General features: G+C 40.2%; 1 protein-coding gene across 1 annotated transcript in view; it reads right to left on the reverse strand.

Annotated features, from left to right (window-relative positions):
• Window positions 1-379: 379 nt before the first annotated feature.
• IL17RD (interleukin 17 receptor D) overlaps window positions 380-20,125 on the reverse strand; it is an 85,704-nt gene continuing 65,958 nt past the window's right edge. Inside the window, exons 6-13 of the mRNA XM_054977645.1 lie at window positions 19,594-19,638; window positions 19,344-19,495; window positions 18,182-18,247; window positions 17,337-17,391; window positions 7,760-7,870; window positions 6,826-7,010; window positions 2,899-3,838; window positions 380-658 (exon numbers count right to left, since the gene is read on the reverse strand). Of these exons, the coding sequence (XP_054833620.1) occupies window positions 543-658; window positions 2,899-3,838; window positions 6,826-7,010; window positions 7,760-7,870; window positions 17,337-17,391; window positions 18,182-18,247; window positions 19,344-19,495; window positions 19,594-19,638 (1,670 nt within the window). The 3' untranslated portion in view covers window positions 380-542. The remainder of the gene's footprint in view (window positions 659-2,898; window positions 3,839-6,825; window positions 7,011-7,759; window positions 7,871-17,336; window positions 17,392-18,181; window positions 18,248-19,343; window positions 19,496-19,593; window positions 19,639-20,125) is intronic.

The following is a 20,125-nucleotide window of genomic DNA, read 5'->3' on the forward strand; positions in this document are numbered from 1 at the left end:
AAACTCTGGGCCAGATTAACATGAACAAAATTTAACAAAAAAATTCCTGTTAATAAAGCCTATTTCTTTTAATAGGGCTGGTCTTTGGTATTTTATCACTGTGAATCCCACCCTTGCTTCAACCTAAATCCTGACGCATTTCAGAGCCAGCAGCACTGTTATAAAACACACTGAATGTCAATGGCCAAACTTTTCTTACTAAACACCTTATATGTTTTCAATATATATATATATGTTTCTTATTAGGAAGTAAGTGTGCATATTTCTGTATATATAAATTCATCACAAAATCCAAGTTGGTTGTAGGAAAAATTTCAATTAAAAAAAATTACATTCTATCAAACCAGAAAATGCTTTATTTTTTTTTTAAAAACCCTACACAGAAAAATCTACTGGCCATAAACTCCCCCTGGAAGTAAAAAGTAATCCTCTAGGAAAACATCTGTTCCTTCAAGTCAGTCACGTGGCTATGATGATGTGGAGAATAATGCATGCATCAAGGCAGGTGATAAAGTGGCAATGCGTAAAACTCTTGCAACGTGTTATAAAGGTGCAATTGCCTGCAGTTCATTAGTGCGAATATGGCAATGAAGTTCTGCTTTACATATTTCAGGTACAAGAGTGTTAGCTGAAGCAAGCATGGGAGGTTCTTCTTCTCCTAGGAGGGAAAACATTGAAAATTTCCTGCTGATTAATCTGTTCAACTCTACTTGAGTAAAGAAAAATGAGATACAATTATTATTTCCACAACATTCAACAAACCTACTAGTAATAAGGATCCTATCCTAACATATTACTACTATCACTTGAAAATAATCTTTAAAAATGGAGGGAGAAAATTTTTCTGTAAGTTTGCCACCCAAATAGAATACCTTGAGAGATTCTAGAATGCCCAAATCTTCGTTTTTTAAAAACCTATGTTTCTAACCATCTTGTGGAGAGAAATTTGGGAATCTGTAGGTAGACTTAATGAATGCTCCAGAAACTCAAGAAAGATTTCTGATAGTCAGGGTATAGAAACAGGCTGCCCTACACTGCTGTCTAGGAGGGGTGTGCAGTTTGGGTTTGGGAAAAGCCAAAATTTTTGCTGATTTGGTGACATCCTGCATTTCTGGATAAAATAGGCAATACCGAATCAGATTCAGTATTCTGAACTCACCCCCCACCCCCAATTAATTTGATAAAATTTGGTAGACAAGGTTTAGCTGTTCCTTTACTGTTTCCCTGCAAAAAAACAGTAGTTCCTGTCTTTTTTTGGCAGAGCGGGGGGGAGAATCATTTTTCAACTGAACTCCACCAAATTTGCAGGGCATCTACTCCTGACTGTCCTCTAAAGACCCCCCAAAAGTTCAGGAAGATTGGGCCCTGGGGGCCAATTCTATGGGCCCCAAAGAGGGTATCCTTAGCCACTCTCCATTATTCTCTATGGGGAAAAACTCACAGCTGACTCCCACTGCAGAAACGCACTTGGGTAAGACTGCCATGGCCAATGCACACTCCCAAATGCAAGCTAAGGGCCAAGCTACAAGTGACGAATGACACTTGAACGGCAAGTGGATTGAGTGGAGCGCAAGTGAACAGGGAGAAATACACTTGCCATGCAAGTGTCATTTGTCACTTGTAGCTTGGCCCAGAGTTAATCACAGAGAAAGCCCAACAGAACCAAACTGAAGCAAGGGAATGGAATCTCCCCAGAACCAAAGTGGAGCCAAGGGACCAACATCACACCAAAGAATCATGTCTATTCCACCCAAACCAAACTGAAGCAGGGGACACTGTTGCAACTTAACAGAAGCAAACTGAAGTGAGGGAATGCCTTGTGCTTGTAGATAGGTTCTGCCTGGTTCTGTTGTGTTGTTCCCCCACTGGCTGAACCCAATGCTTGGCTGCTGTGAATGACAGGGGAGATTCAATTCCTTTTGCTTCAGGCAATGATAATTCAGTCATTTGACTTTTTCCCATAGGAAACAATGGAGTTGTTGGGGGCACTTTTTTGGGGTGTCCACAGAATTGGCCCCTTGGGTCCAATTTTCCTGAAACTTGCGAGGTCTTTAGAAGACAGTCAGATTTGGTGAAGTTCGCTTGAAAAAAATATTTATTTTAATTTATAGTCCACTCTCCCTGCAAGCAGGCTCAGGGCAGATTCACAACATATAAATAACATTATACATATAATAAAAACATATAATAAAACATTGGTAGCAATCACATAACACTGCACTAAAAGCATCCAAGGTGGCTCACATTGCACCCCACGTCTCAAAACATCTTCAAGGTCTACGGGGCAGGGTGGCTAAGATTTAATAAATATAAGGTTGGGGCATGTCCCCCCACACACACTGGGAGGGGCCAGTTGGGAGATTTGTCTGCCTCAACCACCAAATGACATTCCAACCCCCCATATTGATTTTCCTGTAGGGAATAATGGCTGAACTTTACCAAATTTCTCTTATTATAGCCAAACCAAGTTAGTGAATCAGTCCAGTATTCCCAGAATTTGGAATTTTTGGGGACTCCAGAATACTGAATCCATATTTCTCGATTTGTGGGGGGGGGGGGGGGCGCGTACATCCCTACTCTCTAGTCCTCTCTTATAGTTAAAAATTCACTTAGGGGATGACCAGTCCTAATTAGAACCTAATATTACAAGTAGCGCCGCAGACAGTTTATCAAAATCAAACGCAGTATTGAATGGACTTCTGTGCATGTTTAGGCAGTATTTATGATCCTGGTGATCTGATGTCATTGCAACATTACTTTAGTAGTACTGGATCTAGGTAGGGATGCAACAGCCACAGGAGTCTGGTTACATCACAAATAACTTGAGCTTAACTGACACAATAAAATAGGTTTTGAATGGTTAGGCAGCTGGTTTCTGAGTCTACATTTTCATCTTACCTAGTCCTGATGAAGAGGAGACGCTTTCTGTAATTGAAGAGGTTTCAGTATTGTCTGCTAAGAGGCCTTCCATTAAAGGCAATGATAACTCAGAAGAAGGAACAGAAGAATCATAAATTCCAGAGTCCCGAGGCATATCTGGAAGATTGGCAGCTTTTACAACATGCAACAAGGGTTGAAGAATGGAGCGGCTATTTGGAACATCCTCAGATTCTCTGTCCTCTCCAAGATTCAAATGCTGCATCACATTGTGAGAGTCTGAATTTAAAGATGGAATAATATTTCCATCGGCTTTCAGGTATAAATCCCCATCAGTTACTTGTTTGCTAATTAAGTCATTTAGCACCAATCCAGAGTCAAATTTTTCCATTACAGGTTCTTGATAATGTAAAGGGGGTGGAAGAAAAGGAACAAATTGTTTTTCAAACCAGTCAGGTTCCTGATCAATGTACTGATGCATGTTGCAAATGGCTATATAAAGGGACCGCCCAGATTTGCTCCTGAAATAATTTCTCTTGCTGATATGTACGGGATACAGTTCTGAATCACGAAGGCCAAGATCTCTGGACTGTAAATGAGAGTAAAGCTGAGGTAGGTTATCCATGAGTTTATATTTTGTACTTAGGTCCAGAATACCAGGAATGTCACCTTCACAAGAGTAGTCGAAGTAAACTGCTATGAACTTGCAGAGGTCATGTGAATTCTGTTTTGCCTGACGCAGCTTCTCTGCTATTGTAGATATAGCAACCAGGAAGAGTTCTCCTTTTCCAGAATCCCTTTCCCTTGGCCCTCTGTGCCTCCAGTTCTTTTTCTCCACAAAGTATTTCATGCCTTTGGAACAGACAACAATGATGTATTGGGACTCACTGATTTTTCGATGAAGCCACTCTTTCTGCCCCTCTTTACAAATCCTCAGATCCTCCCATAAATCTAGAGAAACCTGCAAAAATAAGGTTATGCTTATTATGTGATGAACTGATATTGAACATTATATGATGACTGTAGTAAAGTACAGATGCCAAGATCAACAGGATGAAAACTCTTATGCTTTGAATTTTTAAAGCAATGACTGAACTACCAAGAGATTAGAGCCAGTTCACATATCATAACAGTCTCCCTCTTCTCCCCACTACAGGACTGTCTCATGCATCTGTGAAGCTGCCATTGCTTGATGCTCCCAGATGGGTGATGGGCAGGCAGCTATCATGATTCCATGCATCTCCAAAGTTAAGTGTCTTCGCTGGTGCAGAACCTGTTACAGTTGTTCAACATCTGTGTGGAAGCATCAGTTCATACTAATTTAACCAACCAAGATAATCACAAGGAAGCAGCTGTGCTGTGTGAAGTGGCCCAATGTTTATCAAAACTACTACACATCTTGCAAGACCTGTAGTAGGAAAGAAATCTTAGAGGATGAGAAAACATTGTGTTGCAATAAAAAGTAGCATAAAGTTAGTTTTAAGAGACCAGTACATACAGAAAGTAATACAGATTAGTGGAGTTTTCAGAAGTACTAAACCACTTGGTCTCTAGCAACCCAGTTAAAATATCTCACACAGTGACTACCCACTCTTCAAGATACAGAATACAATTTATGTTCAGTAACCTAATCTATTCTGCTGCAGATAAATCTTCCAATGCTGATGAAGTGCAAAAATAAGCACAAGAACTCTGTCATACACAGGGGTCTACACTCAATTGTGCCCCTCTCTTCCTCCACCATGATTAGACACAGCCAGTAGAGGTAAAGGGGTAATAAAAATTATTTCTGGAATTAATCCTCACTCTTTTTAGTGACTATGGGGCAAAGAAGGATGGGAGCAGAATATATGCCCAGCCTTGACAGATGCAGTGTGTTCTGCCAACACCATCTTAGGCTGTGAACAAGGATCACTATCAAGCTAGTCCTTGATGCTAAATGAAGACAGAATGGGGAATCCAAGTGGCTTTGAGACCTCTTTTGAGTTCGCTGCACATATAGCTAATGGCAGCACAGTGAACGAGAGTGTGAGAGAGAGACATTTTCAGCTAACATTGGCCTCTTAGAGGCTTGCCAGGAAGCAACATCTGCTTAATCCAAGTCAGCTGTAAATTGCAAGCCTTGCTTATTTGCTCTAATCTTACTAACCTGCAAATAAAACGTATTTCTGTTGTCCAAATATAGACAGACAACTCTACATGAAGTATCACGATGCATATAGGGAGCTCTGTGTGACTGAAGGACTTATATATTTCTGGGGCATGAATGATTTCTTTATTTATGCTATGTCATAATTTAGAAAATAACCCACAAAGGGCCTTACAATAAAGTATTAAGCACCACAACACAAATAAAATAATCAATAAAAACAAACCTGCAGTTACACATAATATAAATAACAGAAAGACTGCCAGTTTTAGATAATTACAGCTTGGATAAACAGAACAGACTTCACTTGATGCCTAAATGAATATAATGAAGGCAATGGCCAAACATGGTAGGCAGCAGAGAGTGCACCCACAGACAAAGCCATCAAGCAAACATAAAGGAGGATTGTGGCAGATGATACTGGATAGGATTATATAGAAGTTAAAGACAACTTGATTCCAGGCTATGTAAGACTTTATAGGTGAATGCCAGCACACTGAATTGCACTGGGAAACACAGGTCTTTTATAATTGGGGAACTATGCTCCTAACGGCTAACCTTAGAGCCACTGTTGCATAGTAGTCAGAGTGCTGGACTTAGATCTGGGAGACCCAGGCTTGGAAGATTGCTGGGTGACTTTGAGCCAGTCACACACTCTTAGCCTAACCTACTTGGCAGGGCTGTTCCGAGGATAAAATAGAAGAAAGGAGAATGATATAAGTTGCTTGGGGTCCCAATTAGGGAAAAAGATGTCGTATAAGGGGGCACTACAGAGTTGGCCACTAATTAGGTAAAGGTTCTCTCAACTTGATACTTTTCCCCACAGCCACACAACAGCTGCAGGGAACTTAAATCCTCAAGCATTACAGGGCCTGGATGAGATCAAAGACTGCAGAGCTGGAAGATGGGCATCTATCTTCCCTCGCTGCAGTTTTGCCAAGCTGAAACTTCCCCAGAAGAGGCTTTTTGCCCCACTGCATGGGCTGCATACATCCTGAACCCTGAGCCAATTCATAGCCAAATGTATTATGTAGTTTGGTCCTCAGCTTGGCTGCCATACTTTGAAGTAGCTAAAGATTCCAATCTGTCTTCAAAAGCAGTGCTATATAAAATGTTGCAATAATGAAGCCTGGATATAACTGGAACATGATAACAGGTGCAAGATAATTTTTATTGAAAAGAGGATACAATGGGTGATGAAGCTGCAGTTGATGAAATGCAACTTTGTGCAACTGGAGCCATTAGAGTATCATGGAATAACTGTTTACATGCAACTAGTGTCACTTGAGCATTAGTCGATTCAGAGCTATCCCCAGTACTAAAGCTACTGTGGTGTAGAAGCTCCGTGTGCAAAAAGATGATGAACTATGGCTAAAGCATTATAGCATTCAATCGCACTCTTTTAAAAATTGCCATGACCATCACTCTGAAAAATATCTCACACACCATGACACAAATTACTTGACCACTAGAGGTCAGACTTGGTACATGAATCTGCCCATAGGGGTTAAAAAATAGAGATTCCTATTTAATCCTTGCAAAACTGGATTAAACACTAAACAAACAAAAAAATCCCTTCTAAAATAGTCTTTGCAAAGAAAAAATGAGAATAAGTTATCTCACAGAAATTTGAATTTTTAAAAAGGTGGCCTGGAATAAAGTTTTTTTTAAAAAAAGTATTAAAATTTGAAGGATTTAACAACATTTAATCATTTTAAAACAGAGTATTGCCACAATTCTTTGCCATGGCTAGGAATGTTTATATGCACAGCAGCATCAGTGACTACAGCAATTTTTACCTCGCAACCACAGAAGTCTTGAAGAAAATAAGCAAAGCACTGGATGACATTTATGTGCTTCTGACAATCTTTACTGGAATAACAAATGAACACTTTGGGCCGAGGCCGTTGCCTTTCCACATGGAGACCTCCAGAGTAGGTCGAAGATTCTGAACTTTCCTCATCTAAATGGGAATAGATATTTTCTAAATTGAAAGAGAGAAGTATTTTACTATCTACATATAAAAAGTGCTGCAATTTCTCCTTCAGCTTCACAAATCAGCCCATTTTTATTCCCCCCAAATAAAAGGTTTTCCTCCTAATTATAAATCCTGTAAAACTCTATCTTCTTCTCTTTTGTTTAGCTGAAACCATTTCTGCTTGTCAACAAGTATTGTCTATGCAGTTCAAGGCAGTCTAACATAGATGTGACCATGCAACAGGCACACATATACAATGCAAGTACGTATTAACAAATGTATACCCAAATATAAAACCTCTCCCTATATATTCCTATATTTACTCTCCATCTCTACCATCTCTGAGTAAGTCACTAGAATCCAACAAGGTTAACTCTAGCAATACAAGAGAATTATTTCAGGGTGCATACTTCCAAGACTACTTCCTCACATGCAAGCACAGGGGACCTGAACCTAAACAAACCTACCATCCTTCCTAAAGTCAGGCCTGCATCCACAATCCAGTTACCATTCAGTAGATCAGCAGCACTGCTATGACTGACTAGACAGTTCTCAACTAGGTGATAAGGCATTCTACGAGTTTGTGGTTCCTCCCAACAGCAGCATAATATTCCAATCCAGGGACCAAACAGAAACAAGTTAACCGCATGCAGGGTTAATACTGGGGCTGGTAATTTCAGCATATCCATTAATCCTTAAATTAGCCCTACTATAGATATTCTCCTTTAAGATCAGTTTCATAGAAAAATACATACCTTGTTGCTTTTTACGACACATCACTGTAAAAAGGGTTGCAAATGCAGAGATGACAACCAAGGGAACAGTAATTGCTATTGCTCTTATTGGCCCTGCCCATGGAGAATGAACTTCAAAAAGGAAGACAAAATTAAGATTAGGTTTACTGAAGTCTCATCTTGCTAGTCACTGCTGGCACAAACATTGTAACTGAATCACTTATCACAATGTTACATTAAATATTTGCACTGCTTTGTTCACTCTTTATACAAGACTACCATAATGCATGTATGGGGGGGGGGCTTTTCTTCCATTTCTATATATAATTCATATGTAAGAAGCATGATCAAAAACGTGTCTAATGTAGCTTGCTGTGCCCTCTATGCTAAGGCAGACAACCTTTTTGGCCCAAACATTAGAAAAGCCACAGTATCTGTGAACAAGTTGATGGGCTGGCCACCCAAAAGAAAAAAGGTAGGGGGGGAAATGAGGTTTATAGACAGCTAGACACACTGGGCACAAGCGAAGTCCCCACAATGCTGCTAGTATCTCTGTACGTTGGGCAGAGAACTCTGTGTGTCAAGCAAAGTAATATGGCACGTTACAGTTCAGCATGCATGCTGGGGACTGCCCTGCTATGTATCTTTCATAAATTATCTTTCATACCATGAAAATGAATAAATACACATTCATTCAGAAAATGCCAAATGCATTAGATAGATCAGCACATATTGCTGCACCCACCAAGTATGTCTCCACCCCATGATTTCACCTTAAATGCAATTGCCAGTACTCATCACGCATTACGTGTGGTGGGAACAGGGACAATTATTTTATTTTCATTTTATTTTATTAATTCAATTTTTAGCCTGCCCTCCCCACGAACAGGCTCGGGGTGGGGTACAATAAAATACTCAATGAGCATTTAAAGTATAAACATATATAAATAAGATTTAAAATACTAAAAACATAAATACCTAAAACCGTGTATCAGATGGCGGCCCCTCCAATTTCCCCAATCTGAACATAACAAACCAAGAGGAGTGGGTGGGGGCCATAGTTTGATCATATTCTGGTGACAGCACTTATGGGGGGCAGATGACTTTGTCGCCCCCCTGGCAGGAGACTGGTAGGGAGGCATCTAAGCAATCAGAAGGTCAAAGACTGGCCTCAACCATATGTCTGGTGGAACAACTCCGTCTTACAGGCCTGCCGAAAGAACATAAGGTCTTGGCGGGCCCAGGTGTCCTCCGACGGAGAGTTCTACCAGGTTGGGGCCAGGAATGAAAAAGCCCTGGCCCTGGTCAAGGCCAGCCAGGCCTCCCTGGGGCTGGGGACCACCAGGAAGTTCTTACTTGCAGATCTTAATGCTCTCTGGGGTACATATGGGGAGAGGTGGACCTGCAGGTATGCTGGTCCCAGTCTGTTTAGGGCTTTAAAGGTTAAAAGCAAAACCTTGAACCTAATCTGGAACTCCACGGGGATCCAGGGCAGCTGCTGCAAGATGGGAGTAAGGTGCCCTGTACGGTATGCCAATCAGAACATGGGCAGCAGTGTAATTTCACTGTAATTTCCAGGTTAAGCCCAAGGGAAGCCCTACATAGAGTGAGTTACAGTAGTCTATTCTGGAGGTGACCATTGCATGGATCACTATAGTTAGGTCATGGGTCGACAGATAGGGCACAAGCTGCCTGGCCTGTCGAAGATGGAAAAATGCAGACTGGGCAACTGCTGTGACCTGGCCCTCCATCAATAAGGAGGAATCCAGTGGCATTCCAAGACTCCGGACCGATGAGCCAGGCACTAGCGGCGCCCCATCAAAGGTTGGGAGCTGGATTCCCAAATCTGGCAATCCCCAGCCCAAGTACAAGACCTCCGTCTTTACCGGGTTCAGCTTCAACCATCTCTGCTTTATTCATCCAGCCACAGCCTCCAGGGCTCTCACTAGGACATCAGGGGCAGAGTCAGGCCAGCCATCCATCAACAGATACAACTGGGTGTCATCCATATATTAGTGACAACTCAGTCTGAAACTTTGCACCAGCTGGGCAAGGGGGCACATATACAGGTTGAATAGCAAGGGGGAAGAGTAGTGCTCCTTGTGGGATGCCACACACCAAAGGCTGGCATGTGGATAAGCTCTCCCCAAGTGCCACTCTGTCCCCGACAGTGGAGAAAAGAGACAAGCCACTGCAAGGCAGTCCCTTGGATCCCCACCTCAGCGAGGCGGTGGGTCAACAGTTCATAGTCAACCATGTCAAATGCTGCTGAAAGGTCCAACAAAATCAGCCACCTCGGACTTCCGGTTTGGGATCCATGGAGGTCTAACGCAGCTCCATTCGCGGAGCTGACCGGACTGCCGTTTTAACCGGCCGGAGGGGTGAAAATAGCCCGCGGCCGACTGCTCTCAGGCGGGGAGCAGGCAAAGAACGCTCAAGACCCTAGGGTGAGCTAGATCTCGGACGAGGGGGGGCTCTACACAACGAGTCTCCTCCCGGTCCTTGAGGTCCCACCTTGCGACGGGTCGGCTACAATCTCTGCGGCAGTTTTGGGGCCAATTCGGCTGGCATAAGACCTACATACCCAAGCTTCGATTGGGGGAAGAAGCTGAGAGGAGAACTTAAAATCGAAACAGCGATTACAACCCGAGAAAAGTGAAGAGAAGGTAAAGATCGTTATCTTTCGATACGGGAAAGATTGACAAAAACAGAAAGGAAAAAAAGTAGATTTTTAAACTGCAACAGACTAGTGAAAAGGAGGGGAAGACTCGGCAGGAGTTGTATTTGAAAAGAGACTAAGTTTAAAGAAGTTATTAAAGAAAACGGACTATTGTTTTGAATACCTGTGGCTTTGGAGCTGTGAGAAAAAGACACCATCGCGAGACCTGCTGTGGGAAGACGGGAGACAGGAAGTGCGTAATAACAATAGAGCGGCTGGAGAGAAGCGGCCCTTGCTGGAGGGCAGGAAGTAGGGAATCGCCATTTTTGAAAAGGGAAGGGTCGCGGCTTCAGCGGAAAAGGAAGTAGGCCATTTTGGATTACAAAATCATAGAGAAACCATAGAGAAAAGACGCCCGACATTTTGGACACTTTAAAATTTAATTTTGGCAAGAAGATTGGGACATTTGAAAAAGAAAAACGTTTAACTTTACGCCACGGAGTTAAGGAAGAGAGCAGAGTCGTGGGAGCGAGCCAAAGCAAGCCCCACGATGTCGAAAAAAGAGTGGCAATCGGCAATAGAAAACCTGGACAAAAATCTGGATAAAAAACTTTTAGATATGATTAAAGAGCTTAAGGACACGAAATTGGAGCTGATTAAAGAGGTTAAAGAGGTTACACAGACAGTAAAGTCGGAGCTGTCAGAAGTGAAAAAAGGCATGGAAACGATACGAAGTGAATTACAAGGAACGCAGCAGAGAGTTAAAACAGTAGAAGACGCGATGGAGAATTTAATAGACACGCAACAAACAGAGATGAGATTGGTGAAAGGGAGAATGTCAGTTGCAGAAACTAAACATATGGAGAAGCAGCTACGTTTTCGTGGTTTGCCAGAAGTGGATGGAAAGTCAGCGCAAGAACAGATGATTGAGGTGTTGGCTGAATACCTGGGGAAGGAGGAGGAGGAAATTGTGGCTATCCTAGATGTGGCATACCGTGTGAACTCGAGAATTGCAACCCAGAGGAAATTACCAAGAGATGTGATTGTGCAGTTTACAACACGAAATATGAAAGAGATGATTGTGACAAAACAGTTTCAAGATCCATTGGAGATTGATGGCAAGACGATTATCATAATGAAGGAATTGCCCAGATCAGTGTTATTAGACCGGAAAAAATATAAAGTGCTAATTCAGATTTTGAAGGACATGAAAATCAGGTACAGATGGGAGTTACCGGAAGGAGTGTCCTTTGAGTTTGGAGGGGCCAAAAAACGCATCAGATCTGAGCGAGAGATGGAGCGATTTATTAAGGACAATGAAAAAGAATTACCAACAAGACCATGAGTATGGAGTGTAAAGTATTATCTTGGAATGTAAATGGACTAAGCTCACCGAATAAGAGGAAAAACATTTTTCACTGGCTACTAAAACAAAAATGTGACATTGTGTGTTTGCAAGAGACCCATATTAGAAAACAGGATGTAAAATATTTAAAATCTGGAAAACTGGGCAAAGAATTTGTAGCGGCCTCTAATAAGAAAAAAAGAGGAGTGGTGCTGTACCTAAAAGAGGAGCTACAGCCAAAATTTGTTATGAGAGATGTGGAAGCTAGATTTGTAGCAGTGGAATGTATTTGGAATTTAAAGAAAGCGTTGGTAGTCGGACTCTATGCACCTAATGGTGCAAAAGAAAGCTTCTTTGAGGATTTGAGGAAGCATTTAGATGATTTTGTATATGACCAGATAATTCTTGCTGGAGACTTCAATGGAGTGACAGACTTGGAACTAGATAAAAAAACTACAACGGCACAAAAGAAAAAAGGACTTTTACCAAAGCTTTTTTTTGAGTTGATTCAACAAGAGACCCTTGAAGATGTATGGAGGAGAGAATATCCTAAAAGCAGACAGTTTACTTTTTATTCCGCAAGGCATTCTATATTATCAAGAATTGATATGATCTGGGCCTCAAAAGACTTAGCGTTATGGACTAAAGAGGTGGAAATAATGCCGATGGTAGGCTCAGATCATAATCCAATTATGTGGAAACTAGGAAAAAGGAGAAAAAGGAAAGCATGGAGAATAAATGAGGACTTGTTACAGGAAAATGAGAATATGGAAATACTGAGAAGAGAGACAAAGTTTTTTATACAATACAACGTGAATAAAGAAGTACCAACCAATAAAGTTTGGGATGCTTACAAGGCGGTCGTAAGGGGCATACTAATGGATTTAAATGGTAGAGCAAGAAAGAAGAAAGAGGAGAAAAGACAAGAGATTGAGGAGAAAATAAAAGCCAAAGAAACACAGCTAAAAAAGAGACCAGGGAAAAAGAAAATATACCAGGAAATTAAAATACTTCAAGAACAGCTAACAGCAATGAGTAATAAAGAATTGGAATGGAATCTTAAAAGACTGAATCAAAAAGCGTTTGAGGGCGCTAATAAACCTGGGAAGTACCTGGCATGGCAATTGAAGAAGAAAAGGGAAAAGAAAATAATAAATAAAATTTGTGAAGATAATAAAACGTATTTGGAGCAGACTACCATTAGTAGAGCCTTTTATAAATTTTACGCTAAGTTGTATAATAAGAAAGAAGTGAATAAAGAATCAATAGCGTCATATTTGGAGAAGATCAAACTTCCAGAAATTTCGGAAGCTTGGAGAAACAAGCTGAACAGTGAAGTAACTGACGAGGAAATAAGTAAGGCAATACAATCTGCAAATCTAGGAAAGGCGCCAGGGCCAGATGGACTTACGGCTAAATTTTATAAGGTAATGGCTAATGAACTGGCACCATTCCTAAAAGAGGTGATAAATGGAATTTTAAGGGATCAAAGGATTCCAGCTACTTGGAGTGAAGCGAACATATCATTGATCCCAAAAGAGGGCCAAGACCTGACTAACGTGAAAAATTACAGACCCATATCGCTACTTAACAATGACTATAAAATTTTTGCGAAGATATTGGCGGAGAGATTGAAGGGGTGGCTCTCGGAAGTTATAGAGGAGGAACAAGCAGGCTTTTTGCCAGACAGACAAATAAGAGACAATCTAAGGACAGTGATCAATGCTATTGAATACTACGATAAGCGTTGTGACAAAGAGGTTGGTTTCTTCTTTGTAGATGCTGAAAAAGCGTTTGATAATTTAAACTGGGACTTTATGTTTGCCACTATGGAAAAGCTACAACTGGGAGAAAGATTCATCAGAGCAATTAAGGAAATCTACAGAGACCAGACTGCAGCAATTGTGGTGAATGATGAATTGACTAAGAAATTGATGATAAGCAAAGGAACAAGACAAGGTTGCCCGTTATCTCCATTGTTGTTCATTTTAGTGTTGGAGGTTCTGATGATACAAATACGTCAAGATGAGGAAATTCGGGGAATTAAAATAAAGGACTATTCATATAAGGTCAGAGCATTTGCGGACGACATAATGTTAATTGTAGAGGACCCACTGGAGAATATGCCAAGAGTGATAGATAAGATTAAGGAGTTTGGAGACTTGGCAGGTTTTTATATTAACAAAAAGAAGTCAAAGATACTATGCAAAAACATGACCAAGCAGAAACAACAACTATTAATGGAAACAACGGACTGTGAAGTAACAAGCAAAGTGAAATATTTGGGAGTCGAATTAACTGCAAAGAATATAGATTTGTTCAAAAACAATTATGAAAAACTATGGACTCAGATAGAGAGAGACTTGATTAAATGGAACAGATTGAATTTGTCATGGTTGGGTAGGATTGCAGCAGTTAAGATGAATGTGTTACCAAGAGTAATGTTTTTGCTACAGACAATACCAATCATCAGAGACTCTAAACAATTTGAAAAATGGCAGAGGAAAATATCAGATTTTGTTTGGGCAGGCAAGAAGCCTCGAGTGAAAGTGAAAGTTCTACAAGATGCAAAGGAAAGAGGCGGAATGCAACTGCCCAATCTGAGACTTTATCATGATGCAATCTGCCTAGTTTGCTTGAAAGAATGGATGACATTAAAGAACAAGAAACTATTAGCCCTAGAGGGATATAAAAAAATATTTGGATGGCACGCATATCTATGGCATGACAAAGTAAAGGTCAACTCGATGTTCCTGCATCATTTTGTACGGAGAAGTTTATATACAATCTGGAAGAAGTACAGAATTTATCTACAAGAAGGAACTCCATTGTGGGTGGTTCCGTATGAGGTGATAGACCCGAGAGCTGTTGATAATGAACAACAATGTTTAACATACAAAGAAATAACTAAAACTGAAGCATCTAAACTTAGAATAAAGACGCAAGAGGAACTATCACCTAACTACGACTGGTTCCAGTACAGACAGATTAGAGACTTGTATAACTCGGACTCTGTAAAGGGAGGTATACGAATAGAGAATTCGGAACTAGAGCAGACCCTTCTTAAAGAGGACAAGAAAAGAATATCCAAGGTATACCAAGTACTGTTGAAATGGTATACCGAGGATGAGATAGTTAAAACACAAATGGTGAAATGGGCTATAAACTTTAATAAAGAAATAACAATGGAGGCATGGGAATACTTGTGGAAAACTACAATGAAGATAACGACATGTACTAATATTAAAGAGAACATTTACAAAATGATTTATCGTTGGTACATGACACCAAAGAAGATTGCGCTAGGGAATTTGAATACTTCTAATAAATGCTGGAAATGTAAGAAGCATGAGGGCTCCCTCTATCACATGTGGTGGTCGCGTGAGGTAGCTAGGCAGTACTGGGGGGAAATAATAAGAGAAATGAGTGAAATTTTACAATTTCAAATTAATAAGAACCCAGAACTCCTGCTACTGAACTTGGGAATGGAGGGAATTCCAGCCCAATACAGGACGTTGATATTTTATATGACAGCAGCTGCTAGACTTTTGTATGCGCAAAAATGGAAAGTACAAGAAGTGCCAACTATTGAAGATTGGATCCACAAATTGCTGTACATGGCAGAAATGGATAAGATGACAAGAAAACTGAGAAATCTGGACTCAGGACAGTTTAACACAGACTGGGAGAAGCTGAAACAATATCTGGAGAAGAAATGGGAGGTGGGAGGAAAACTGTGGCAGTTTGAGAACTACTGAAGTATAACAAAAGTATAATAGAGGGGGGTGACTTTACCGAGGGAGGAAGAGATAAATGTGAATTAATAAGCAGATAACAGATTGATATATAAATAGATATATATAGGTTAATAGATAGAATATTGATAGAAAATAATTAATGATAAGGTTTAAATATAAGGAGTGAATAACTAAAAATATTTTCTTTCTTTGATAAGATTTATATGCACAAAACTGAATGTACAGAAGAGTCAAATTGATTGACTATGTGATGTGCTATATAGAACTACCATAAAAAGATAGAATGAGGAATATATAGAGAATAAGTCAAATTGTTTGATCTGAATGTAAGATTTTTATGGTTCATGATATATAGAAATATTTGAAACTGGAAAATGGGATAAATTGTTCATCTAAGATGGAAACAAAGACTTACAGTTTGGGTATATAACGAGAAAGGTAGTTAAGGATGTACTGCTTAATATAATAGAGAATGTATAACTGTTTTAGATAGAGGAATTTAACAGAAGTAAGGGAAAAGGGACAAAGGGTGGGAAAGCTGTTGGAAGTCAACAAAAGGGGGGGAAAGGGAGGGGGTTAGGAATGAAAAATTTGGGGAAAATTGAATGTAATGTAAAAACAATGGATTCTAACCCAATAAAAAAATTTTCCAAAAAAAAAAAAAATCAGCCACCTCGGTCCAGATGTCTGTGAAGCTTGTCCGTGAGGGTGACCAGTACTGTCTCCATCCTGTGTCCTGGACAGAAGCTGGACTGCAATGGGTCCAGGATGGAAGAATCCTTCAGGAAGACCTGCAGCTGTTCTGCCACCGCTCGCTCAAACACGTTCCCCAGAAATGGGAGGTTCGAGACTGGTTGGTAATTGGATGGATCCGTGGAGTCCAAAGATGGTTTTTTCAGGAGAGGACTCACCACGGCTTCCTTCAGCACTCCAGGGGAAACCCCGGAACTCAACGATTGATTAATAATAACCTCCAATTGATCTCCTAACCCGTCCGCGCTGGCCTTCACCAGCCATGACGGGCAGGGGTCTAGGGAGCACATAGTGTGCCTCACCCACCACAGGATCCTGTCAACTTCCTCCTGAGAGACCAGACTGAAGTGATTTAAATAAGGGCTGGAAGATGGCCAAGGGGCCTCCAGTTCCCTTACTGTATCAACCATGGCTGGCAGGTTGCGGAGGAGACAAAATTTTATCTGCAAAAAAGCTCCCAAAAGCCTAGCAGCGAATAGCTGAATTATTAATTTGGCAGTCTCCCTGAGAAAGGGAGACCAAGGATCGAACCACCTGAAACAATTTTGCTGGGCATGAGCTTGCAGATGCTATGGAGGCAGCATAGAAATCCTTCTTTGCTGCCTTCACAGCCACCTCATAGGCTTTCATAAATGCTCTTTAAGATGATCTTGTCCCTTCACCTTGATTCCGCCACCACACTCACTCAAGCCAATTCCGTTCCTGCTTCATCTGACGTATCTCCTCCGTATACCAGGGAGTCAGTCTGACACCCTGTCGAGCCTGTTGTAAGTGGTGACAGGTTGGGCCTTGGGAAAGAGGTAACTGGACTACGTTTATACATCCACCCCTCTTCCTCCTCCTCCCAGGCATGACTGGTATTATAAGAGGCTTATATGTGATCTTTCCAAGGTTTTTTTTTTTGTAATTGTAGTAAACCCTAAAATCAATCCTAGTTGAGATTAAAACTGGCAAAGGAGAACCATGTGCCATTCTGAGCTCCTTGGAAAAAGGGTGGGATAAAAATGTATTAGATAGACAGATAACTATTCTTCAGAAGGAAATGGCAAGTTAACACAGGGTTCTAAGGAGAAAGAAACATACCTGGTTTTAGTGCATAATGCATTGTCTTCCTTGTTGTGTTTGTATCATCAACCAGCTTTAAAGAAAAACAAGAAAGCACTCATTTTAAAGTGGATATTGGAATATTTAATTTTACAGACAAATTACTGCTTAGATTTCAAGAAGAAAGTGAAGTTACCAGTAAGAAATACAGCATTTATTCACACATGCATCTCAACATTTGCACCATCAAGTGATCATTTGCCTATGTGAATGATCCATGTAACAACACCTCCCTAAATAATGTTTTTCAACAGTCTATTAACAGCTTCAACAGCAAATGATCTAGCAGCAATTCATGTAAATGTATGTGAACTCACGCAGACTCAGCAAAAGGAGGAAGAGGTTAAAAAATTTGGATAGAACTAGAGCCTCATTTTCTACATATATCTTTCAAAAGGACAAAAATATTCAGCCTTCGCAAAACTGAAATTAGGCTCATGAAACTCAGTAGAAAGATTCCAACTATTTTAAAATATTCAGACATGCTTTGCTATGACCTACGAAGTCCTAACCTTACAGTAACTCAGTCGTCACTGCAAGTAACCATTGGACAGATTCCAGTTTTAGAATTGCTTTGGGTCAAGAGAGTTGCTGAGAGCGTTGGGATCTAAGATTTATTTGTTCCCCAACTCCTAATTCCTACTTTTTATAAGTAAATGCTTGTACAGGGTACACTGTCACTGCAGCAACCATGAAATGATATGGCAAGGGTACATCATCTAAAAATTTTCTTCAAATAAGATGCAGAATAGTATTGATTTGGTTCCAAGAGGGTAGCGATTTCTGTAGATACCACTTCAGAAACTACAAATAAATTATATTACCTCAATTATATAATCTCCTGGTGAGACATTCTGAAGAATACAGCTTGTGAAGTCTGTATTTTTCTCCTATGGAGAGATGAAGGCAAATTATTTTAGAGGTAATTTGAAACTAGCAGAAAACACATTCATATTTTAAGAAGTTGCCAGTTTGGAGATTTACATTGTTTCCAAGTACATAAAATTCTTCTGGTACAGAAAATGCAAATGCAGAACAGCATGATGAAACACCAAGTCCCCTGAGTCTGTGGTCTATTAAATGTCACAGAGTGACCATTTTTAAAAAATGCTAAGCACTGAGCCCATAATCAAAAGCCCTGCATGAATATAGGTGCACAAGGCTCTTTTCCTTCCAGAAGCTAACAGCAGGAGAACCCCACTACATTTATAGACTGGCTCAAAGCCAAGTGTCTAGCAGAGTGCCCAAGGGAGTAGATTCCAGAGATGAATGCATCTGATTGAAAGCAATTGGCATCTAACCCAAGGAAATTAGAATTGCACGTTGCCTCATGACCTCAACAAAAAACTAACGTTTGGATTCTGTATATTTAAAAGTATACAGCTTTGAACAAGGTATACCCAAGGTATGTTTGCTTATTGAAGCCAGATTACAAAAAGTGATAGCAGTGACCAAAAGGCAAACTGTGACTTCTAGCTACCAAAAGGAATATGCGTATAAACCAAGACTCTATCAATGTGGTAATATGCATGTGTAAGCATGATTACAGGGCATTGCTGTATCCAAGGATATATTCCATCATGATAAATGACTACAAATAGGGATTAAAGTGTCAATGTTGTGGCACAGGATTATTGAAAAAAGATCTCAGACACAACAGGCATGACCTAGCCAAACTGAAGACGTTCATAACACATTTATATTGATGAGATTTCAGTATGTATTTAAAATTTCACCACTGAAATCTATCAGACTTGAAAGTGTTTAAGTGCAGCTAGATCATATACAATTGGCTTCTCTTACAAAAGGACTGCCAAATGTGCCTGTAAGAAGCACATCACATTCTTGGCACAGCTGTAATAACCAATGAATCCCATTCCAGCAAGTTCATTTTCAGTCCATTAAATAATAAATTAAACTGCACCTGTTACAAATGCACAGCAGTTCACATCTAATAATATATAGCATTGCATACATTCAGCATACCTGCTTGCAAGCCTTCTGTTTGAAGTGTCCTTCATTTTTAAGTTTGTAGTGCAGGTAATAATATCTGAATCCAAAATTATGTGGTGCATGGTCAAAAGACACATGCATATTAAAACCTCGCTGGGTAACATTCAGATTCCTTGGCTTCCAAACTATGAAAGAAGAGAGATTTAGATACTGAGGCATTACTGATTCAAGAACAAAGCTGTTTCTTTTCATTAAATGTGAATAAGATAACTCTTCTACTTACAAGGTTTGCAGGCAAGGTTTTCAGGCTGCAGAAGCAATTCACAAGCTAATAAAACACACACACACACACACACACAAAAAGATAGTTAGATTTTTCTGATGATCTACTGAGGCCTCTTACCTCAGCCATGAGCTTATGTCTCTACCCTAAACTCAATAGGTAGCCATAATAAGTAATAATAAGTAAGCAAATCTCCATCTGCAACACAGAGATAATTACAGTGGCCTACCTTACTTTGATAATACACATGAAATGCTTTGAACACTGCTATGTAAAAGCTACATTTTAAAAGCTTAATCTCAATGACAGTCAATGTGCAATTAACTGCCTACAAATACAAAACCCATTAACTCAAACATAAGAATAGAAAATGGTCTCTTTCCCAGAGAGGGAACAACTTAATTTCTTTCTCACATCAGGATCACAACTAGCAGTGGCTGTTGGACCCTCTTGATACAGGTAGTGACAGAAATGGAAGGCAAAAGGAAACAGACTGTAACTGCAGAGGCAGGAATTTCCTTATACAGATAAA

The sequence above is a fragment of the Eublepharis macularius genome, chromosome 4 (assembly GCF_028583425.1).
Source record: "Eublepharis macularius isolate TG4126 chromosome 4, MPM_Emac_v1.0, whole genome shotgun sequence".
NCBI lineage: Eukaryota > Metazoa > Chordata > Lepidosauria > Squamata > Eublepharidae > Eublepharis > Eublepharis macularius.